Genomic DNA, 23,690 nt, shown 5'->3' with positions numbered 1-23,690 from the left:
CTCTCTCTCTCTCTCCCCCCTCCCCCTCCCCCTCTTTCTTTATTTATGTCCTCTCACTCTCGCACCCGCACCCGAAACATGGCGGAGGAGCAGAACGGCGGGCGTCGCGAGGAGGACGGTGAGCGGTTGTTCCCGCGCGCCGCTCTGAGCGCGCAGAAGCGGCAGTCCCGCGTGACGGTGAAGTACAACCGCAAGGAGCTGCAGAAGCGGCTGGACGTGGAGACCTGGATCGAGGAGGCGCTGGAAGAGCTGTACGCGGGTTTGGTGAGTCGCGAGGGCAGCTCTGCGGGGAGAGAGAGAGCGGGGAAAGCGGGTCAATAAGCACGAGGACGCCTCTAATAAGTAACACGCGGGACAAGTGAGGGTCCGGGGATACTCCTCAGGTGTTAAACGCGGGTAAATGAGGCGCTCTGCCCTCAGGCGTTTAAACTCGGGGAAACCTCTCAAGCAGCGTTTAACTTGAATTAAAGTGATCAACAGAGTGTGCTGCGTAAAAGTGAACCACTGTTCTCACTATACACACTAAGAAAAATAAGTTCAGATTTGGAGAGTACAAAGCTTGTCTCTGTGGATGTACCTTAAATTGAGGCACAATAGAGTACCTTTCTGTGAAAGTCTTTTTTTTTGTTCCAGTTAAGATTATAAAGATTATAACCATTATCATCAACTAAATATGTGTAAAGAACTTGATGGTGCAAAATTGTCTTGTTTTCAAATGAATTAAGTATTATTAAATATAAACATATATTTTTTATTAGTACAGTGATACAGAATACTGAATGCACCTTTTGGCTGGATAAATGGTACAAATCTGTTCATTCCTGAGTTTGTACTTCAGAGAGAACACATCTGACCCTGTAAAGACCAATATTATACCTTTGAGGGTACAAATAAGTGTAACCTATATCGTATCTCTGTTTTTTAGTGTGTATGAATTAGGGGTGTCACGATTCTCTAAATCCTCGATTCGATTTCATTTTCGATTTGAGGGTCACGATTCGATTCGATTCTCGATTTTCTTGTTTTTTTTCTTGTTATTATTTTATGCCTCATAAAATTTAAATAATATATTTATTATTATTATTATTATTATTATTATTATTATTATTATAAATATTATAAATATTATTATTATTATTTATTAAGATATATATGGTAATGCCATCTAGTGACTTTTTTTGGTAGCAACAGTGTGCACTATTAAAACAAGCAGTTTATCAGAGCTGTGTGTGGATGGCTGGTGAAACTGCTCATTACATGAAGCTGCAGTTCTTCATCCAACCACTAGCAGCAGCAGCACAAGCCCCGCTCTCTTCACTCAGTCACTACTTCAGTACAGCCCAGCCACGGGCTACAGAGCTCAGCCAGTCCGTTTTTACTGTTTCTGTAAACAAATAAAGGTTTTAACCCCACTAACCGGATAATACAGCTCACTACAGTTCATCTTTCAGCCCAAGCAGCTAACAGCAGCAGGTTAGAACAGCCGACACGGAGGCACTGCTCGGATTACATTATAAACAGGTCAGTTAGCGCGCTGCTAACCTCAGGATGTTTATAACTACGGAGTTTAGTGGACACACCACGGCCGCCAGGTAAGTCTTTTAAAGGCTACTGAAGACTATTAAAGGCTATTAGAGTGTAACCCCTGGCTCCCAGGGGTTACAAGAGGTTATTGAAAGCATTATTGGGGGGCAGAAATCAGTACAGGCTGGTTAGATAAGTGATGTGGGTATTGTCTTATAAATATTTACACATAACTTATATCTCTCCTGAAAAGCTTTTATTTTAGTCAGAAACACGCTTGTGTTTACTTTATCTGAGAGAAAGATGTTTTTTTAATTCAATGGAAAGCAACAGGTGTAGTCAATTATAAGTTTAAGATTTTTAATCCACCTCACTGTGATCTATAGTCAGTGTTCTCAAGTCACACTGACACACGCATTTCAGCGAGTTCACACGCTCTCACCTGCGCGCACCCACCCCTCCGTTAGATACAGATACAAAACCTGCGCGCCCAACCCCCGCCCCCCCTCCCCCGTTGGACAGATAAAAACAGTAATCACACTCCCGCCGACTGCGCTCATGCAGTGGCTATCTCTATTTAAATGAATAGGATGCGCTGTGTTGGTGCCGCGCCATTTGCGTAGCGCGCTGCGCTATTTGCGTAGCGCGCGCGGGAGGGATCGTCGATCCTGTTTTTGTCTTCGATACTCGAGATCGTGACCTCATTTCGATTCGATTTCGATAAAATATCGAGATCGTGACACCCCTAGTATGAATCTGTTTCTGTCAGCAGTGAGACCATTGTGAAATGTTTACACGTATTTTTAAAATAATAACCTGCTCAGTCAGCTCAGTGCCTAAAAAAAGAATACATTTCTCTCTTGATTTTCACCTCAGTACCTTAAAACAATCCACATTGTCTTAATATTCAATGTAGAAAATCAAAATATTTCTTTTTTTTTTCACCAGAGTAGACCAAAATAAAGATTTACTTTCTTGATCTTCAGTGTAGTACCTCACAATAAAGGCTTACTTTCTTGTTATTTGATGTAGTAAGTAAGATTCTTTTTGATTTTACTTTAGTACCTCAAAATAATGATTCACTTGCTTGATATTTAATGTAATATCTCACAGTAAGGAAACACTTTCTTGATATTACCTCCTTATATTACTGTCACTTTCTTGACAGTACCTCCAATAATGACATACCTTTCCGAAACTCACATTACCTCAAGTTATGTCAGTTTAGTATCTTAAATTGTCATACTTTCTTGATATTCAACGTACTAAATTCATATAAGAATGCTAAATTAGTTAATTTCTCAAATTGTTAACATATTATTCTGACACTAAATCATTTCAAGATCTTAAATCAAAGAAAAGGGCAGTGTTTTTCTGTGAAATACAGAGAGGTCCAGGATTAGATTTGTTTATGGCTTCTTCAAGTGGAACACTTGCAACCTTTAGCCAGATCTATGACAACTTGTTCTGTCACAGTCTCAAAGACTTTGGTCAACGTCCCCCTTTTCTGATTGTCTGCAGAAAACAAGTGGCCTGTGTTTTCTTGTTCCAAAAATGTAGCCAGTGTCCAGCCCATGTGACCGAGCGAGATAAGGCCATTTCTCCATCTCACTGAGATCCCACATTACACAACAGCAGCAGTGCCAACCCCACCATGCACGAGTGCTGTTACACTGAACTGTTGTCCAACAATTTGGAAGGTATTTAACTAGGGTTGCAACGGTATGAGATTTTCACGGTATGATAACCGTCTCGGAAAATACCGCGGTATCACGGTTATCACGGTATCACAGTTTGTTACATATATTATTAAACTGACCCTTAAAGAAATTACAACAAAGTTTTTTTGTTCAATTAACTATTTATTGTAGAAACTACACCATCAGGTGAAGGAAACCATGTTTTCCCACTACTCTTAAGGGCATTAAGAGTGTATATATATATAAAAAAAAGTTGGTATATAACCAGATACTGCAGAAAGAGGGGATTTATTTCTGACATGATCCTCACAATAGAGATTTCTATTTTAAGGCTTTCACTACTTAAAACCTTCAACATATGAAAAACAGGCACGTCAGAATTTGAAAATTAACGCATGTAAATGAATGGCGTCTTTCACATCCAGTCCGGCCAGTACCTTTACACGGACACGTGAATCCATCGTAGCACGCACTTCACGCCTGTACCTGCGTGCCCAAATTTCGGATAACTCAGCGCTTTTGCGGGCGCTTACCGCATGGGTTGTGCACGACTACAAAGAAGTTTTATTTAGGTTATTTAGGTAAAATTATAAACTGAACACATACTTTGCGCTGCACGGCGGGGTGGTGTTCATGGAGATGGGAGAACAGGTTTGACGTATGTCCACCTTTAGCTGTGACTTTACGGCCACATTGATTACAAGCTTGTTGATTACAAGATTACAAGTCTGTTTTCAGGCTGTTTGAATGAGCGAAATATGATCAGAATTATGTTAATTAACACTAACATAGAAGCATAGAACTATTATTTAATAAAAATGATTTTTAAGAACAGCTAAACACAGTGCGGAGAAGTTCACGTGCGAGAGAGAGACACAGAGAGAGAGAGAGAGATTTGCGTGTTCTGATATGAGCTACTCACAGGTAAAGGTTCTCTTTTATCTCCTCGTGCTCATTTTAGTCCAATTCATAATTCTGCAGTTTCTCAGTGTTTTCTGTCGTATTTTGCGGCTAGCGCGAGCGCTTACAACTAACACCGCGGACCGCGAGGTGCAGCCGCGCTGCCGCTGTTATGCCGAATCCGACTCCCTGCTCAATCCGACTCCCGCTTCGCGGACAGAATCGGCACAACACCTCCCGCTGTAGAACTGCGGGAGTGAAAACAGCGCTTATAAATAAGTTAGTTAAGTTTCACTTTCAGTTTTCGTTATTTGGTTCGTTTTCATTAACAATAATAATTGGTTACTTAGCATTAACATTGTGATTATCACACCAGAGCTTTATTTAAAAATAAAATATATAATTAAAAAACAGATGCCTACATCTCAGACTATTTTCTGGAGCCCAACCCGACCCGGCCCGAGGAATGTGGTGGGAAATCTCGGCCCGAACGGACCCGATTTCGGGTCGGTCCTCGGGTCAGGTCTGGTTCGGGCAGAGAATCTAGGCTCTAGTCTGATGCACTTTCTGCCATTCTCACCGCTGTGTGCTGCGTAGCTGAAGCGGAGCAGAGTTGCGCATGCGCGGGTGACTTTCTCCGCTGGCTTGCTTTTTACCGGTAATAAGCAAACACACACGGTATGATTACCGTGCATTTTAATACCACGGTATACCGTGAAACCGGTTACCGCTGCAACCCTATATTTAACAGTGAGGATTGTCCATTAGGAACATTTCTGACCTCTTCTCCTCATTGGACAGGGCCTGACATGTGGCCTAAATTATGTGACTAAAGTTTAAAAGTCAAAGGGCTAAATGTGGCAAACTGAAAATGGTTGAATGTAGTTGTTGATCATGTAAAATTAAAAATCTGCCAAATGCTGTAATTGTAATGTAGAAATATGCATCTGTGAACATTTGGGTTTGTGTTGAAAAATCTGTAGCTCCTGTTCTTTCTCTGCTTGTGTAATGGCTGGAATATTTACACGTTCTCTATATCTAGAGTGATATATGATTGTGCGCTGCTTCCTGTTTGACCTCACTCGGTCTCAGCTAGGGCTTTATAAGGAGCTGTGCTGTGTTGGATTAGCAGGTAGACAGCAGTGTGCTGTTTGGTTGTCGAGATACCTGTTATAAACAGTAAGTGTACAGGCTACATTGTTGGAGGCAACAAATTTACAGTTCCATATACATTCCAGAATATATCACACGCTCTGATGCAGAGAACAACTTCCAACTGTGCTTTGTTTCCCACACAGTAAGTGTATCTATAGATGTTCTTTAAGTAAACACTTTTATACCCCTCTAGCCCATGCCTGGCATTAGTCATGGTCCAATTTTTTATTTGCTGTAACTTTGGGATGGAGAGGAACACAATTGCAATCCTCTGAAAAAAAAAAACAACTTTAACTAGAATAGGTCCATGTGTATCTGCTCTAGAAAGCCTTATCCTACTGGAAATCTGCATAGACTAGAAAACCTGTGTGCATCTGTTTTAGCAGTGAGTGCAACATAAAGTAGCTAAATGCATTCAATTAAATAAGGTGTAAACAAATATAATTTAGCTTTTTGGTTAATACTTGTCAAGAGGCTTTTTGCTACTAGGCTCCCCAGTTTATGCCATTGATCTCTTGAAAACTATACCACTAAATACCACACTGTAGCTAAACAGTAGCTACAATTTAAATGTAAGCTCTGCAAATGTGCAATATTCAGAAATATTATTAGTTAGACCTAAACGAGTTTTGTGTTCTTACATGGCAAAGTAATTTAACTGTAAAATAGCAAAACTTGAAAACACACTCACTTTCTCCTGTACATATACAGACTCGCACACTCTATATCTCTCTCCCACACACACACTCGCTATCCCTCTTTCTCACACATGCACACACACAGCTGACAGATGTGCTTGGGGCAGATGTGTTAGGGCCATATAAGGCCAGACATTTTGGATTCTCTGAGAGAGATAACCAACTTCCTGTCCCACACAGACTTTACCACTGCCTTACATGGGTACTGTGTGTGTGTGTGTGTGTGTGTGTGTTTATATGTGGATGCCTATTTGTTGGCATCCATATATGTTTGATTTGTGAGAAAGAGTGCATGTGTGTCTTAAAGTGTAAATATACATAGAGACCAAACATGACTTATAATAGCACAGTTTGATTATGTTTTGCTTATATTTCTGCATAAATTTGACCTAATATCAAACTTAATCAGATTTTCACATATATTGCAATTAGATATGGAGAACTAAATAAATAAATAATACAAAGTATTGTACATTTATTTATCATTTATTTATTGGGGGAAATAACCCAATATTACATATCTGTGAGTGGTATGTAAAGCATGTGAACCTTTGCTTTCAGTATCTTGTGTGATCTGCTTGTGAAGCAATAATTTAAACCTGTGTAAAAGATTCATCAACTGCTGCTACGGATCCTTCCACAACATATCTATTGGTTAAAGGTCATAACTAAGACTTGGCTATTATGTCAGTTCTTAGGTAGAATATCTTATGTGAGTCGTTGTCTTGCTGCATAACCCAAGCTCTCTTGAGATTCAGATCACAGACAGACATCCTGGCATTTTCCTAAAGATTTTGGTACTAATTAATTGTTGCATCCTGGCCCAGATGCAGCAGAACAGACTGAAACTGTGACACTACCTTTTCAGAGTTTAAACCAAAAAGCTCTAAAATGGTACATGGATATTACTGTAATGTTTAAAAGACTTTCTAACCAAAAATTGTTAGCTGGGTAATTGCTAAATGTTAAATGTAAGCAGTTGTGTACCATTTTATTGTACTCGCATGTTTTATTACATCTTCAGCAGAGGGTAAAAATGAATAAAAGGTGTTAAATCAGCACAATATTTGTCAAAAAAAACACTGAAATATGATTTAATTTGTTGTATGCAAACTGCTATTGAGGCCTGTATGTAAATTGTCCAGCTGTTTGTACAGGTTTTGTTCAGCTCTCTCAGGTCAGAGAAGACTCGTGGCTAGCGGAAGCAGTAATGGCTCTCAGGAGAGTGTGTGTGTGAGAAAGAGCAAGAGAAAGAAATACAGTGTGTCTCAGGAGACGGTGTGTGATGGGTGTGTTTCTCAGCGGATTTTGTTGTGTATGTGTGTGTTTCTCAGGGGGGTGTGCAACAGACCAAAATTATGCAATGAAAGTAATTTATGTGTACAGAACATTAACACAGCCTGTGTGTTTATAGTAGCAATGGTCAGTCCTGGCCCTGCATGGCTGGTAAACTGAATCACTGAATGTTTTAGACTTTGTGCTATTTTAAACTGTTCAGCCACACAGTATGAGCAGTTTGACCTGAATTACAAAACTTTTTGAGTAATTAGTACAAAAGTGGTAAAAAAAAATGCCCACAGGCAGAAGGGGTCCAGAATGCCAGCACCGGAGTGATGTGATATACGGTATATACACACTCACAGCTGGTCTGTTCACTGTAGGAAAGTACTGCTAATAGAATTGGCATCATACCAGGAATGGGCTAGTGCTATATCCAAAACTTTTGGGATAAGTTGGGGGGTAAGGGACGAGGGTAAGGAGGGTGGTGATCATTTTTCAATTTCCTGACCTCACTGTTACTGCGTGCAATCTAATTCTCACATCAGTGGATCAAAATCTAGTAGAAAGCTTTTCCTGGACAGTAGAGACAGTGACTCAGACAAAAGCAGGATAAACTCACTTTTAAGACTTATAAGATTTCAGAAGAAAAAAGAATGATGTGTCCTAATACTTTTGTGTGTGGTATTTTATAGAAAATTAGTATTTACATTTATGCAAAACATGTACACGATATTTAAGTCATTTATATTGGGATGTTATTAAAAATTATATGTGTATGTGTTTAGGAGGACGAAATGCCAGACGAGATTGATATTGATGAACTGTTGGTACTCCAGAGCGATGAAGAGAGAGTGCAAAAAATACAGGTATCATCATACACCTCTGCGTCACACTGCAGCTTGCCTTATCACACACTGCAAAAATAATAGGTTTACAATAACTTTACTTGGATGGGTCATTTGATGGCCTCGTTGATGCTCAACTGACATTCAACTAACATTCAACTGAATGTCTGTTAACTGCAACTTAACCATATGTTGAATGTAAATTATTCAAATTAGAACATAACCCTAACCTTAACCATAAATCAAACCTAAAACCCAAACACTTAACCCTAACTCTAACCCTAACTTTAAATCTAACCCTAAACCCAATGCTAAAATGTTAAGATTAGAGTTTGGGTTAAAGTTTGATGTAGGGTTATATTCAATAGAGAATCATTTACTTTCACCTTTTAGTTCAATTGCATTTAATATACATGCAGTTGAATGTTAGTTAAATGTCAGTTGAGCATCATCAAATGGACCATCCATGTAAAGGGTTACCAATAAAATGTCATCCTGTTATTGCTTTTACTCAGCTTTCTTCCACTAGTCAAGTTACTTGTCAAATATTTCTGCTGGATTTAATCAACACAGTTACATTTTTTGCATTTATGTTGGTTGGTTGGTTTAAACCATCATAGAAATGCTCTGATCAATAGAGTGGGACATTCTAGAGCAGCTGCACTTGCACCGATGTTTACCATGTTCAACCAAAAGTGTGATAAAGAGGTGTAAATCCCTCCAATGCATGGCTCTGGAACAATGGAACTGTGTAATGTGGAGTGATGGAGGTCTATCAAACACCTTTGGGATGAATTGGAGTGACAGAACTGATAAAACATCATCAGTGTGGCAGAATGCTGATATATCTGTTGGATCTGATGGGATAAGTGGGAAAACAGCAGTAAGTGAGAGGATTCAGTGGCAAGATGGCAAGGTAATAGACCTCATAATTATTTGAGGGGATGTCTCTGTTCTAATAATATTAAAAAGGCTCAATTCAGACAAATCAAGAATAAGTCACATTAAAAATATTGGTTGAACAGCCACAAATAAACATCTGATACATAGCCTTTTACCCAGTCTTTTTAAAACTTTTGGACATACAGTGTAGTGCACCAGCTTGGTCTACTTTGTGACACATCACAGTTCAAACTCAGGTTACGTGACGCTTGCCTCCGTGAACTGTTTATACTTGAGTGCTGAATTGTAAATTGTACCAGTTTACGACGACCAAGCTAAACACAGCAGTGGACGTTTCTGGGTTGAGTTGAATTTACAGCTGTCTAAGCTGTATGAGGTCTGCTGCACTGTGTTAACTCTGTGTTTAAATGATCCCAATATCCCACAATATTTTACCTTTATTCTTTATTCTACAGGAGTTGCTGCAGACCTGCACAAACAGCACACAGGTCAGTGTTACTCTCAGTCTCTCTATTTCTCTCTTTCCTTCTCTGCAGTGACTGACACTAGCTTGTACCGCAGACCCTACAAAGACCATTTGTTCACTGGTGTCTCTCTTTCTGTCTCTCTCTCTCTCTCTCTGTCTGTCTCTCGCTTTCTCTCTTAGATATTTACAAATTGCATATTTACTGCCTGTATACACACACACACACACACACACTCTCTATCTCTCTCGGTTTCTCAGCTACATCAGCACAAAGACAGTCTTTTTCATTAGAGTTTTGTAACACTGTTCACATTTAGCACTAATGAGAGAGAGAGAGAGAGAGAGAGAGAGAGAGAGAGAGTGTGTGTGTATGTGTATGTGTGTGTTGCTGGGTCAGCTTCTTTGGCCAGTGTTGAAGTGATGACTCATGGTACAGGTCCAGTAGAAGAGATCTCAATAGATAACACACACAGGCTGAGGGTTTTATGGATGGAGTGTTTTTAATTAATTAATTCATTTATTTATATATGCAGGTTTACCCAGTGCAGGAAAGTAATTTTAGGTATATTATAACATATACTAAAGCTAACCAAATAAAAACAAATACCTCATTCATTTATGATCACTGCATCATTTTGGATAAGTCATGATTTACATCGTATCAGTGTTGAACTTAATAATATTCAGTCAAACCAGAATCAAATTATATTACATTAGGTAGAATCAAATCATGTCAATGTTAAATAAAATCATATTGGATTAATCCTGAATTATATTGTACCAATTGTTATTAAAAGGAGATGACTTGAATCAAATCTTATCAGTGCTGAAACAAATCTTATTGAATTGGTTTTAAAACAAATCATACTGACACAAAGTTAAATCAAATGTGTTTAATTGGATAAAATATTCTAAAAACAATCTAAATGGATTGGTTGTTAATCACAGTGCATTATTCTCCTACTTGCTTTGCTCTATTAGTAAGGTCTGTGTATTGCATTATGTGTGTATTGAGATGTATGTGTATTATTGTCTGGGTGTGAGATTCACACCTTTTATAATGAGTGTATATTTAGCGTGCTCAGTTGCTGACTGTAGCAGTGAAACTGTGGGCATGTCACCATTCATTCTGTGAAAACCTGTTCTGAATGGCTTTTCTCCACTGGCTTGTTCAGATTATTAACTGCTTTGAATGGAATGCAAAACATTTTAAGTGGCAGCAGTAACTTTTCTACTGTGTGTGTGTGTGTGTCTGTTCGTGTCTGTTTGTGTGTGTTAGCAGGCATTTATCACTGAGTTACTCCAGAAGCTGCACGGCCTCCAAAAACAGGAGGAACTTCAGAACAAGGGCATCGGCCACCCCTGTCTCCACAGCTACCCCCATCACCATGGCAACGTCCATCACCACGGCAATGCCCCTCACCACCAGCAGCAGCAGCAGCGGGCACACCAGACGCTCTAGCTGGGTCCCACAGTGCACTGTGCTGGCCGGTTGAAGGGGTGCAGGCTGAGCTCCCCTAAAACACAGACTCTGAATGAACGCACACATACACACACCTGTGACTTCACTTACTTTCACTAACAGCTTAATCTGAAGACTTTATACAAACACACCAGCTTTAGAGCAACACTGTTGACTCACCAGTATGAATTTCTAATATTCTTCTAATATAACAAATGTTTGCCCTGTAATAGTACTATTTATAGCTGATCCTAGACACTCTGTACTTCTCCATAAACACTTGATTCAACTAATCACATTTCATTGAGTGTCAGTGGGTGTGTAAAAACAGGAATACACTAAAATGTGCAGGCTAGGATTAAAAAACAACGGCAGACAGTGAGATTCAATGTAACCAACCTCAAAAGCTTCCAATAGATTCGAAAGTACTGTGGATTCTATCCCCAGATATTGCAGTATGTAAGGACCTGTAAACACACAGAATCACTAACAGCTTTGCATTAAACAGAACTGCATTAGACATATAATGCTGTGATTGTGTACTATTTCAGAAGCATTTTAACAAAGGAAGAGCAAAAGTCATAAGCCATGATCATTTTCTCTGAACTCAGCTTTTGGCTGTTTTTATTAGAAATGCGTTACTTATATATTTGTAATGTATATGTTACTTTTGTAGAGTTTATTGCCACTTATTTAAATGTACGTGCTGCTGCCTCAGTAACGCTAAATGATGGTGCATGCAACAAAAAAAAAAAAAAAAAACTGTTCCCATTAAGGTTGTGTACTGAGGAATTGGATATGTGTCCAATCTAGGACCACATGCAGTATCATATGGCTCTGATCAGATTTAAAAAGTTCAAACTGGGCACACAGCCCTGGAAAACAAAATCTGATTATGTTTTTGCCAATTTAGCCTGGTAATATGAGAATAGCATTGGAAAAAAAGTAAGCATTCATGGGTTAATATGCATTCAGTGGGTTTTGTACCTATGGCTATATTGATTCTTCTTTCAAGAACTCAAGCATTTTTCAGTGGTCGTAGAGGAGAAGAATTCTTCAGCAAGAAATCTGGTTCTTCTGGTTCCTAGAGATTTGGTAAGCTAAAAACGATTGTATTTCCATGAAGAACATCATCATCATGGTTACTCCAAGAACCTAGCTGCTCCTCCAAGAACTCAGATGTTCTCCAGTGCTATTAGACATGCCTGAAAAAAGTGTTAAGATTTGCTTCATAGGCCACTATATTTTGAACAAACTTTAAGGACTGAAGAATTTATATCACTGAAATTAAATTTAGCTCCTTTAGCAAATTTAGCAAACATGTTTGTCCTTAAAAATAGTTTCTTAAAATTCTTTTTAAGCAATGTGTTTTTTCTACAGTTTTACAGTGATAACAAGCAGCTGTATGAGATTTTCAGCACATTTTCAGGGCCTTTAGACATTTGTTCTATTAGTTTTGTAAGTAGTTCAGACCACTAAAATGAATGTAAAACCATCACTGTTAACCTAAGATTGAAGTTTTTGTATCACTAAGCCACCAGCCGTAGGTCAATCCTAGCATTAATATTATATTTATGTATTATAAAGAACTAATAAAGATGTGAATGAAGTGACTTTAAATCTGTGTGCTCTGTGTGATTAGAGATTGGACTGGTTTAAAAAGTTTATAGTGTCTAACTTTAAACCTCTCCCAGTAGTCGCTCAGTGGTTAGAGCACTGGGTTGATTGACTGATTACAGAATTGTGAGTTTGATTTCTGGGTTTGACAAGCTACTATATTTGGGACCCTTATGCTTTCTGCTTTCTGTTCTCCAGGCATGGCAGTAAAGGCTTTATGTATGTGTGTGTTCAGGCGGGTTAAAGGCGGAGGCTAAATTCCATCCATGTCCGACACAAATGGTGAATGTGCTTCTCTATTTATCAGTCTTATACAAATGTTTGGTTCCCCCCTGGCCATATGAGACACTTTGTTGTTTTTGTAGTAAACACAGCATCTGTAGCTAATGAAAACACAGGGAATCATAGATACTCTGTTTTGTTCGGAAAATGTCTGGGTTGTGTATGTGCAAAAGAAACTTAGAAGTCATAAATAATAAAGAAAAGATCACCAGCAAGTTACAAAAATTGAAATATGATTGGAAGATAGAAAAGCCAATAAAAAGATAACTCGCAGTCACATTCAGCAGAATCAAGTCATAATTTGAGGATAAAAGGAATGGTCTTTCATAAAAAAAACTTGCCAACTACAAAGCATTAGGTCTGATTTATCATGCTTTGCGGTTGTGCTTCTGCCAGTGGTATTGGTAATATTGAAAAGCTGTAAGAACAGATTCCACAAAACACCAGCCAATCATGAAGAAAAATGTCACCTTGTGTCTGCGCCTTTTAAATAGCGCTCAAGCTTACGGATTTATATATATGCTGATGGGCATGGTGGCTTGGAGGTGTGGTGAGTTTAGGTAAGTTTATGGTGTATTGCTATCTTAGCACTGGAAAACACAGGTGCGCCACTGACTGTTTGGAACCCTGTCAACAGTCAGACGTTTATTGCTATCTTGGCAGCAGTGCACAAACCTAACATTTACACCAACAATAAACGGAATGCACAACAAAATACCATTACTGTTCTGTCTGTGTGCAGGTCAGTTTCCTCTGCTGAAAAGTGCAGAGTAGGGCCCTAAATTTTCAGAATGTCAACTTTTCAAGAGAAGGGGCAAAAACATGACTATCAGGGGATGTCAATTTAGACAGATTATATTTTATATAAGTTATTCTAGAGCATTTAAATTGATCCATTTAAAATTATATTAAGACACAATGTGAAAAATCGCCAGATTCACTTTAAAATGAATGTAGCTGTAATACAATTAATATAGAAATCAAAGTTAGGAAAATAATAAAAAGGACACCAAAGAAAATTTGAATAAAATGAATATCCAGATACGCTATAATAAATGTAATATCCTCTGTGTTGCCCTTTCGTTTCATAAATTCATTAGAAAACATGTCAAGATTAATGGATTCACATTCCTGCCCTATCACACCTGATCCAGTTCATCATGATTTTCAGGTATGCTGGCATTTCAGCAGCAGATGTGCTGTTAGATAAGAACTGAAAGCAGACTCTGCAGTCAGAGCTGATCTCAGTGCCTCCTAATATCATCAGCACACTCTTCAGTGCTGAATCAGCAGCAGTGAAGCTCCACCCACATTTAAACCCTGTGTTCAGGCTTCACTCAGGGGGAAGCTGGGTGAGCCTGAGAGGAGATGCCAGACTTGATTTCTTTGTTCTGTACTGAGATCAGTTACACTGGTTAGGGCACATGCTTCAGACATGACGTGACGTAACATCATCAACTGCGTTAGACAGAAATGGCATGTGGCCTCTGCCTTTGCAAACACAGCAAACACACACACAGCAAACACACACACACACACACACACACACACACACATAAACACATTGTCAACACACATCCACACAGTGATGTACAGCCATCCCTGCAGCACCTGGGAAACAAGCAGGGTGGGTTAAGAGCTCAAAAACCTCAGGTATCAAACCTTCAACTTCGTTGTGAATAACCTTGTGCTCTCACCACTGAGCCACCGAGTATATGAGGAATGCATGTGTTTATAAAAGCCAAAGATATGGGATGTGTTTGCGAAAGGGTGTGTTTGGGTGTATGTGAGACTGGAATGTGGTGTGTTTGTGTGTGTTTGTTTTTGTGTAATTACAAGACTTTTTAAAACCTTCCTGTGTAGGCCTCTTACACAAAGTATATTATCGACCTATCATACAATACACACACGGACAAAATTGTTGGTACCCTCCTGTTTAAGAAAGACAAAAGCACAAAAGTCACTGAAATGAAAGTAAAAATAAAAAAAATAAACAGCCCTAGATAAAAATGATAGTATCTCTAAAAAAGACTGAAAATACACTGACCATTAGAAGATGTCAAAGATGTCTGCCTAACTAAAGGGTGAAAGGTAGTCAGAGCGCTGTTTGGTATCATGTTCTTAGTGATCATTTTGAGTTTCTCTTTCTTTAACAGAAGGGTATCAACAATTTTGTCCAAAAGGTTATATGGACAAGACCTCAAAATTAAAAGTATTGTTTTCACTTAAACAAGAGTAAACAGTAAACAAGAAATGAGCAGCTATGTCAACTTTGACTAAACAGTGTCTTTATTTTATGTTTTCATATTAAATTAAATTGAATAAAAATATTTGTATAAATGTTTTGCTCTTTAAGATTGGGCAGTTGCATTGTAATTCCATTATATCCTTTTATAAGTGCCATAAAATTTAACAGATGTCAAAATGTCATATATTGATGTTATATCTGGGACAATATATCATCCAAACCAAAATGACAGGCCTATTTATGTGTTTAAATTATGCCACCCATATTGTTCTGGACAATTTGGCTCAGCTAAGACAATAAAAAAACTTTAATTAGTAAAAAATGTAGACCAAAACTCAGATAAATTTTATTATTATTATTATTATTATTATTATTATTATTATGTAAATTAAATGATAAATGGATTTGTGGAGTGTAGTGAAATATAATAACGAATATAAACTTTTGTGGAATAGCTCGCAAAACAGGAGGGTTAGGCCAGTTTTCTGGTGAACACCAGAGGGCAGACTAGGACCATTCTTATTATCAGCCACACACTCGGGAGTGTGACTGGACCGAAAGGTCTGGAAAAGAACCCACAGACAAACATGCAAATAAATGAATACTTATGTAATGGGGCTGTGTAAATAGCATTTTTGTTAGTGTTTGGTTTCCATAAATAGAAGATCTATCTAATGTCCTGGATTTTTTTTATTATTATTTTTTTTTACAAAGGAGAATTTTTCATTTAGGCTAGTAACTTACATCCAAAGGCATGGGCTGTCCCAATAGGATTGCTCCTTAGCTATTTTCTTATTGAACAGATGAGATAAAAAGGTTAAAGTGGAAGTAAATTCTAAAAATAAACACATTTTTGTTTTCAATTATTCTTACAAATGCACATCGGTTCATTTTGTTAAATAAAAGTGATTGAAAAGACCAGTATATACCCATAAATCAACATTTTACTGTGTGCAAATGTAGCAAATGCGCCCCCAAGTGGTTAAAATCATTTCTGCTGCATCCTTAGCTTCTAACTGACAAATTAAAAAACACAACATTTTCTCTGTTAGAGCATTGCAGTTAAATTGCTGTTGTGTACAAAGCAGTGAAGGGTCTTACTAAGCCCCACCTCTTCACACTCATTATGAACCCCTTGCATATTAACACACGTATTAGTATTTTCCGATCAGGCTGAATGGACTGAATCGGATGATACTGGTAATACTGGATGTAATCTTGAATCTTTCTGGAGTGATGCTACCCAATGTGTGATAGAACCAGTAGTTAATGTTCTTTTCCAAGCGTGTTCCAATGATGTTCTGTTAGCAGCAGTTCTAAAGGATGTGTTGGTGCTTCTTGTGTCTTAAAGGAAGGATGTACAAGCATTTACCCTTCCAGCATTGTTTTATAAGGGGGAAACAGGGAGGAACTGTGGAACTAGACAAGAACAATTTGGGTTTATGAACCAAAAACAATCATAATTTATTTCTACATGTCCAAAACTTAAAGGGTATGTGTAGCAGTCTTTACAGACGTGTTTTAAGATGTGTAATGTTTGAAAACTATTTGGTGCTCTAAAAAAAATTCCATTTTCTACCCAATTCACACAGCCAATCAGCCAATCCACTTATTAGGACCCCCCCATCACTAGTGATGCCCCAACACCAGGAAGGTGACGACTAACACATGCCTCCTCCGATACATATGAAGTCATCCTCCACCTCTTTTCCAACTGCTGCTGATGCAGCATTGCTGAGTAGCATCACAGCGCACTCGGAGGAAATCGCTGCGACTCGGTTCCAATATATCAGCTCACAGACGCCTCGTGCTGACCGACGTCACCCTTTAGAGTGATGTGGGGAGAGAGCATGGCCAATTGTGCTCTATCAGGGCTTTGGTAGATGATGGCAAGCTACATGAACAGGATTCAAACCGGCGGTGTCCTGATCATAGTGGCAGCGCTTAGCCCACTGGACCACTCAGAACTCTGAGTGTTTTATTTGATGAAAGGTTTAAATAGATCCCGAACCAGTCAACAAAAACTCAGGGTATAAAATTAAATCCTTTCTGGTGTGTCCCTTGGTTTCTCCTCAAGAGCAGAGTTTATTTAAGGATATTAGTTTTTCACTAGTAAAATAAACAAGGGGTACAATGCAATCGGCTCTATTTTCTCCTGCAAGTTCCCATCACAAATTGAATGCTTCAATTGCAAGTCTTCTTAGACTATTCCATTTGTGTGACCAGTAAACTACTACCAAGGAGCCTTCATACAACACTCCTACCAAGGATAATTTCTACCAATTATTTATAAGGTCTGTCCATACTATTTAACTGCAGAGCATAGCATAGATTGATTACATAGCATAGATTGGTGACAGCCTCAAAGGGACATATTAAGCAAGACAGTTTTTTTTCTTCATGCTTTTCGAGCCCCTATAATTACAAAAAAAAAAACATCCATCCATTTTCTGTAAATCAGTTGAAAGAGTTTGCCGTCAGGAATCATATGCTTCTATCAGCCTATGAGTTTGGATGTCTGCTCTATTGTGATGTCACAATAAGGAAACCTGCATAGAGCCACCCTGGCACCACCCCTCACCCGTCAACTAGTTGAGAACCTCAGACAGTACACAGTAGGATAAGCCAGCAGACTTCGTCTGATGGAGGAATCTGTGGCAAGTCAGCAATTCATAACAGCGAGTTTTGTGCTTCTATTGCAGTTAAACATGAACTACCTTGTTCATGTTTTGGCATTTAGCACAAGCAAACACCAACGTGTGGTAAAAGCTCAGCATGTACATGATGTGGGCAGCTACAGCTTACATTTACATTTATGGCATTTAGCTGACGCTTTTATCCAGAGCGACTTACAGTGTTATTTCTATTACAGAGGTGGGCCAATGTAGTGTTAGAAGTCTTGCCCGAGGACTCTTATTAGTGCAGCACTGCATAGTCACCCAGGCTAGGAATTGAACCTTAGTGTCCCACATGATGTGGTAGCTCACTGACAAGCAGTGGTGTTATCCACTGCGCCACACCAACCAGCTTATTTGCATAAAAGTGACAAAGCCCTTAAATGGCTCATTCTGAAAGAGACTGAAACTTGCTAGAATAAAGCTGGTGATATCTCTGTATGTAAGAGTGATTTTTTGCAAAAAAACTCATGAACATGTTATCAACATGTTTTTTTTAAAGAGGGGGTGGTGGGGCTGGGTTTGTTGGGTGCACCCCTTAATCTCTGATACTAGAATTGCTCCTGTCTTGTTTGATTGACTGCATCTTGTCTTAGTGATCAGTCCTGTTTATTTAATGTTTTTGCCCAAAGCATTAGAGACAATACAGTTGCAATGAAAAATTAAACATTAAATAATAAAACTCCAAATGTAATCAGGATGCTGGCAATGCAACTCTGAGTTTTTGCACGTTCTATACATGTGTCTATGTATATGTGTGTGTGTGTATGTGTGTGTGTGTGTGTGTATGTCTGTGTGTTTTGGGAGGGTGTCTCTGTTTCCTCAGGATAACGCATCATCATCTGGTAGCAAACTGAGCGACAGCATTTAACATTCCACCAGACCACTCTGGCACCTCTGAAGGAGAAACTCATTCTCATACACACACACACACACACACACACTCTCTCGCATGCACACACACTCTCACTCCTGTATGCCCTCACACACTGGTATGGCACTGCAGTGAGGCGCCTGTCTATCATAGCCTAAGGTAAGTGTCTAAGTGTGTATGTGTGAGTTTAATGCTGGATAAGATGCTTATGAGACAAAATCAAGTGCTGAAATGAAATTCATATGCTTAATATTTAAATTCAATATGTGTTATTAATTTAGACATAAGAAATTCAACATGTTCAGCAATATCAGGTTATCTTATAGGAGACAGAAGTTAAATGCTAATGTACAATAATTTTAGTTTTTTTTTTTATCTGGTTTTAATGGTTTGGTTTTGATTCAGTTGTGGTTTTCTGGGTGTTTTGCATTGAAAGGGTTTGCTATTAGATCAATTTTATGCTGATGTTATTAATTCAGCATTTTGTATCCTTCAGCTATTAACCTGAACTGTTTAACTGAACACTTTCAAACAAACTATATATTAACCATTTTTCCATTTTGGGAGAAATCAGTTATTATCTTTATGATTGGACATTATTTCATTTTAAGTGCCTTATGTGTTTTGATGAATAATATGAATAAAAGCTAAATCTAAATAAAGCACATTTTAGTTTTTTTTTATATTACATGTCTTTAAAAAAATAATTAATTAATTTCTTTAAACAAATGAGTTAATAATTGATATATGGTTATTATTCACTGGAAGGGCTTTTTTAAATTTGACATCTCCTCAGTTAAACAGCCAAGTAATATTTCCACATATGTCTTCACATGCCCATTTGTTTAGGTGGCAACATGAACACAAATCCCAAATAAAGGGATAAAAAAGTTGCAGATTTATATTAAAACAATGTATTCGATTATAATCTGCTTTAATACATAATACCATAAAATTAATACAAAATTAGTGCCTAGGATTCTAAATGAATCATATTTATTAATTGACTGATTGTTTGATTGATTGTAAATTGATAGTTTAAAATAGCTACTTGTAGCCTCTAAGTGTATTCATGTACTAAAAACCACATGATTTCAAACTACAGTATATCAATTTTGCAAATACATCCAAGTTAACAGAATGCGTCCTTTTAACAAGCAACACTTTGGAAACAACATACTGTAAACACCAAGAATGCCCACTACATTGTTTTAAAAAAGAAAACTTAACAAAAATCAGCTCTAACATTCAGAGGACATTAAGTGGAATTATTTGGTCCTTTAATTCCTGCAGAACACTTCAGAACCCCTATTGTTTCCAGCCTGCTTTTTTCTCAGTAGTATAACTTAGGATCAAACTAAACAAGTGTACATTGCTTTAGTTATCACACGTGTAGCATATTTTAGATGTTCTAAAGTAAGATTTGAGCTACAGAAAGGAAAAATCTTAAAAATAGAAAAATGGCACAGCAGTGTAAAAGTTTACTCTAACAGCATGAGGATGTTCCTGATAGGTTGTGAGGATGTCACAAAAGACTTCCTTTCTAACCTGTGAGACAATAAACTTTGTCTGTGGGACGGCAAGTTTCAGACTTACTCTGAGAAGTTCTAAGAACTGATCAGGTCTTTTAGGGAAACACTGAACACTTGACCTTCCCTAAAGATCTCGCCTCAACTTCATTAAAATTAAGTTTATTCCTGAACACAGAAGACACTTATATTCAAATTTACTTTACTGTTAGCACTTCCAGCAGAAATAGAGAAATGCCGACTATGCAATCACTTCACAAAGAGAGATGGAAAGAGAGAGAGAGCAAAATTCTCTTTAATAAACAAAGATGGACAGAGACAGAGATGCATAGAAAGAAGACAGAACAAGCGAGAGATGTAGAGACATGGACATAATGAGAGACAGAGATGGAGAGAAAGAAGAGAGTGACAGAGCAAGAAAGCCAGAGAGAGAGAGAGAGAGAGAGAGAGAGAGATTGAGAGATAGAGAGCGAACTTTTGGATAGAAATATATTGATAGAGATGGAGAGAAAAAAAAGCGAACAAACAAGAGACCGAGAGAAAGAGAGCGAGAGAGTGAGTTGGAAAGGGAAATAAAGAGCAAAATTCTCTGTGATTGATAAAGATGGACAGAAAGACAGAAAAAAGAGGTAGAGAGAGATGGACATAATGAGAGACATATGTGAATGGAGAAAGAAAAAGAGAGAGATGAAAAGAGAGAGAAGAGTAATTAGAGACGGACAGAAATGGATGTAAAGACAGAGATAGACAGTTTATGTTGGTGTGGTGGTGGTTGACCTCCATGCCAAAGCCCAAAACACACCAAATACTGTTTTTGCTGGAGATATGTATATAAAGTTTAATTGCTATTGACCATGTATGCTGGTTTATGCTGTTTTTATTTTGATCAATGTTTTATTTTGTGACAAATCAATCTAGAATAGAAATTTGCATGATTTCCAGTGTTGTTGGATGTTCTCAGAGGTAGAAAAAACTTATATGTATGAGTATGTACCAAATCATTACAGTATAAGGTGACGGTTCGTCGCATGCAGTTTCAAGGTGAATATATGGTTCACACAATTAGGAAAATATAATAATTTCATAAGGACATGTTCTGAAATCTTGAGCTGTAAGCCATTGGATTTACACACTATTGTGGGAACTGTAGTATTACTACTGTAACTGTAGTCTTGTTTGTCTCCCTGCCCTTCATCCTGCTTGTGTCTCGATTCGCTCCCTCTTTTTGTGGCTGATTTAGATATCTGCATTACTTTTCTTTATTCTTTGTTTCTCACTTTTCTCACCTTTGGATTCAACATAACCAAAAATTAAATTAAAATATTTCACCAGGGAGGGAGTCCTGAATACAGTGATATTGATTAAGCATGCTTATTTATTTATTTATTTTTTAATTTAAACTTTGCTGGCTGTTTAATAAAACATTTTAAAACTTTAGAACGTTAAGTGACCTGGATTTAATGTGCAAGGGCAGGAAAAACCACACTACACCCTGCAGTACAGTCCATCTCCTCTCCAACTCAACAAACACACTGACCCATCACCTCTTACCTCATTTTATGTGGAACACACACGTTATCGAGGAGTGCCCTGTCTTTTTATGTAACTGCCTGTCTAGATTTACAACTGTTCTGAGCCCTGTGGTTCCTGAAATCCCTGCGTTTACTAACTCACACTCTATACCCCCTCACACACCATAAAGCTCTCTGTGTATGTGGAGGGGGTGAGAACATGTTGAAATATGAATGAATGAACCAATGCTGACTACAGGACACACACTTTCAACTGGTAGAGAGAGATCTTCCTGCAGTGTCAGCAGGTGTGTGTGTGTGTGTGTACATACATGTATGTCTGAGTGTGTCAGTAGGTGTTAACAACATATATAACATCCGTTCCAGTTGATTACCCCAAACACCTGCAACAAGTGAGGATGTTCCATTTCACTAAAAATGGAACCGATAAAAATAAAATAAATAAATAAATAAAATAATAATTAATAATATGATTAAAACATAAAAGTTAGCCATTTGCCGGAATGTAGCCAGTCACATTAAACATGTTTGGAACTTTAGATTGAATAAATCATTGATTGACCAATTAGAATGCAAAGTTTTTGTCCAATCTCAACTAGAGCTGCTTATAATAGATCATAGTTACTGTTGTCTGTACACGTTTGGACACCCCTAATTAAATGACCAAAATGCAAATAAGGGAACAAATCCAGAGAACACTTCTATATAATGTAATTAGCAATAATATTTTATTTGCTATATTTCATATACAGTAGTATGGCATATTCATTTATGCAAATAGAAAAAGGGTGCCCAAACTTTTGAACTTTCCACTCTCCAACGTTCCAGATCAGTAACAGGAATCAACCCAAAATTCTGCATGTTTGTATTCAGCAAAATATTGATTTCAAAATGAAGTTCAGAAAAAGCCATTTTTATTACAATTACAATTATGCTTTTCACATTTCTTATCAAACATAAAAGCTTTTTATGTAATTGACATAAATCCTGGTCTGATAAGGTGTTAAACCAGTACCCATTAATGGTATTTAGTTGTACTTTCTTGTAAGTCCCCACAAATGTAGCATGTTTTAATGTATGCATACCCACTCTGCTTTTTAACACATTGATTTTAACACTTGAATCTATGCAATGACACTGTTAAAGAACCAGAACTGAGATTTTCTGATTGCACCAAATTTCTGATTGGTTATTTATGTGTAACAATAGATTTCTCCTTAATACACTGGAATTTACGAAATGTCATGGAACACAAGACTAGTATGCATAGTAAGCATGGTGTTTTATGACTTTTCCCACGTACCATTGAGGCTTAGCAGTGCTGCACTGACTTGTGGGATACACAAACATTTCTAGTCCTACACCACCAGTCACTGGACTGTCCACTGTGGGTAGTAAGGTTTTCTACAATGTGTTCCTTCCTGGATCATGGAATGATAAATGCCTACATAACTTCGTAAATGTAATGTCCCGTTAATCTGTCACCCACTATCAGGCCTCACTCACACTGATGTTGTCTTGCAATGAGCATGCTGGCCACAAGATAACACCTCACAACTTACACAGAGTTGGGCATTCCCAAGCAGCCCCCTGAGGTAATAATTTTAGTCAGTAGATGTAGTAGACTTGTGCAGTGTGTACAGTATAGTGAAAGGTTTTCTGAATTGACCCAATGGTACCTAATGTTGTGTAGGCCTCCTTTGATGGCACCAAAGCAAGACCTCTAACAGTGTCCTGTATTATCTGGCACCAAGACATTGGCAGCAGATACTTTGGCCCAATCCCATTTTTCTTTTGTACACCTACCCCTTGTTATCGATTGTAACCTTTCCCTTGGAAACGAGTTACAAGAGGAAGAGGTGAAATCATCCCCTTTAAGATTTGGGACAATGCTTCATGCACTTGATACAGATATAGCTAAGCAGTGGCATGCTAAAGTAAAGTAAATTAAAGCAACCTAGCTGCTGCTTAACTTGTTAGCTTTAGGCCACCATATATT

At 38.0% G+C, this 23,690-nt stretch overlaps 2 protein-coding genes across 3 annotated transcripts in view; both read left to right on the top strand.

The window, feature by feature from the left end:
* Positions 1-12,554, top strand: ppp1r14aa (protein phosphatase 1, regulatory (inhibitor) subunit 14Aa). Of its 2 annotated transcripts, none has more exons than XM_015607938.3 (4): positions 1-264; positions 8,044-8,124; positions 9,462-9,494; positions 10,752-12,554. In XM_015607938.3, the coding sequence occupies exons 1-4, from the start codon at positions 46-48 to the stop codon at positions 10,932-10,934; spliced, it is 516 nt and encodes a 171-aa protein (XP_015463424.1). In that variant the 5' UTR covers positions 1-45; the 3' UTR covers positions 10,935-12,554. The 2 variants fall into 2 exon arrangements, with proteins under 2 accessions (XP_015463424.1, XP_007257527.1); XM_007257465.4 differs by having other exon boundaries at positions 8-264; positions 10,755-12,554.
* A 6,069-nt stretch (positions 12,555-18,623) lies between these two features.
* The window catches only part of exoc3l2a (exocyst complex component 3-like 2a), a 30,451-nt gene continuing 25,384 nt past the window's right edge, over positions 18,624-23,690 (top strand). The window contains exon 1 of the mRNA XM_007257464.4: positions 18,624-18,789. The gene's annotated coding sequence lies outside the window, so the exon portion shown is untranslated. The remainder of the gene's footprint in view (positions 18,790-23,690) is intronic.

The sequence above is a fragment of the Astyanax mexicanus genome, chromosome 1 (genome assembly GCF_023375975.1).
Source record: "Astyanax mexicanus isolate ESR-SI-001 chromosome 1, AstMex3_surface, whole genome shotgun sequence".
NCBI lineage: Eukaryota > Metazoa > Chordata > Actinopteri > Characiformes > Acestrorhamphidae > Astyanax > Astyanax mexicanus.
Note: the sequence above shows the minus strand (reverse complement) of the source record. Positions and strands in the feature narration are given on the sequence as shown.

Coding starts and splice junctions, on each gene's coding strand:
- ppp1r14aa (XM_015607938.3), top strand. CDS start 46: ATGTCCTCTCACTCTCGCACCCGCACCCGAAACATGGCGGAGGAGCAG. Junction 8,125..9,461: donor AGAGAGTGCAAAAAATACAG/GTATCATCATAC, acceptor TTTATTCTACAG/GAGTTGCTGCAGACCTGCAC. Junction 9,495..10,751: donor CCTGCACAAACAGCACACAG/GTCAGTGTTACT, acceptor TGTGTGTGTTAG/CAGGCATTTATCACTGAGTT.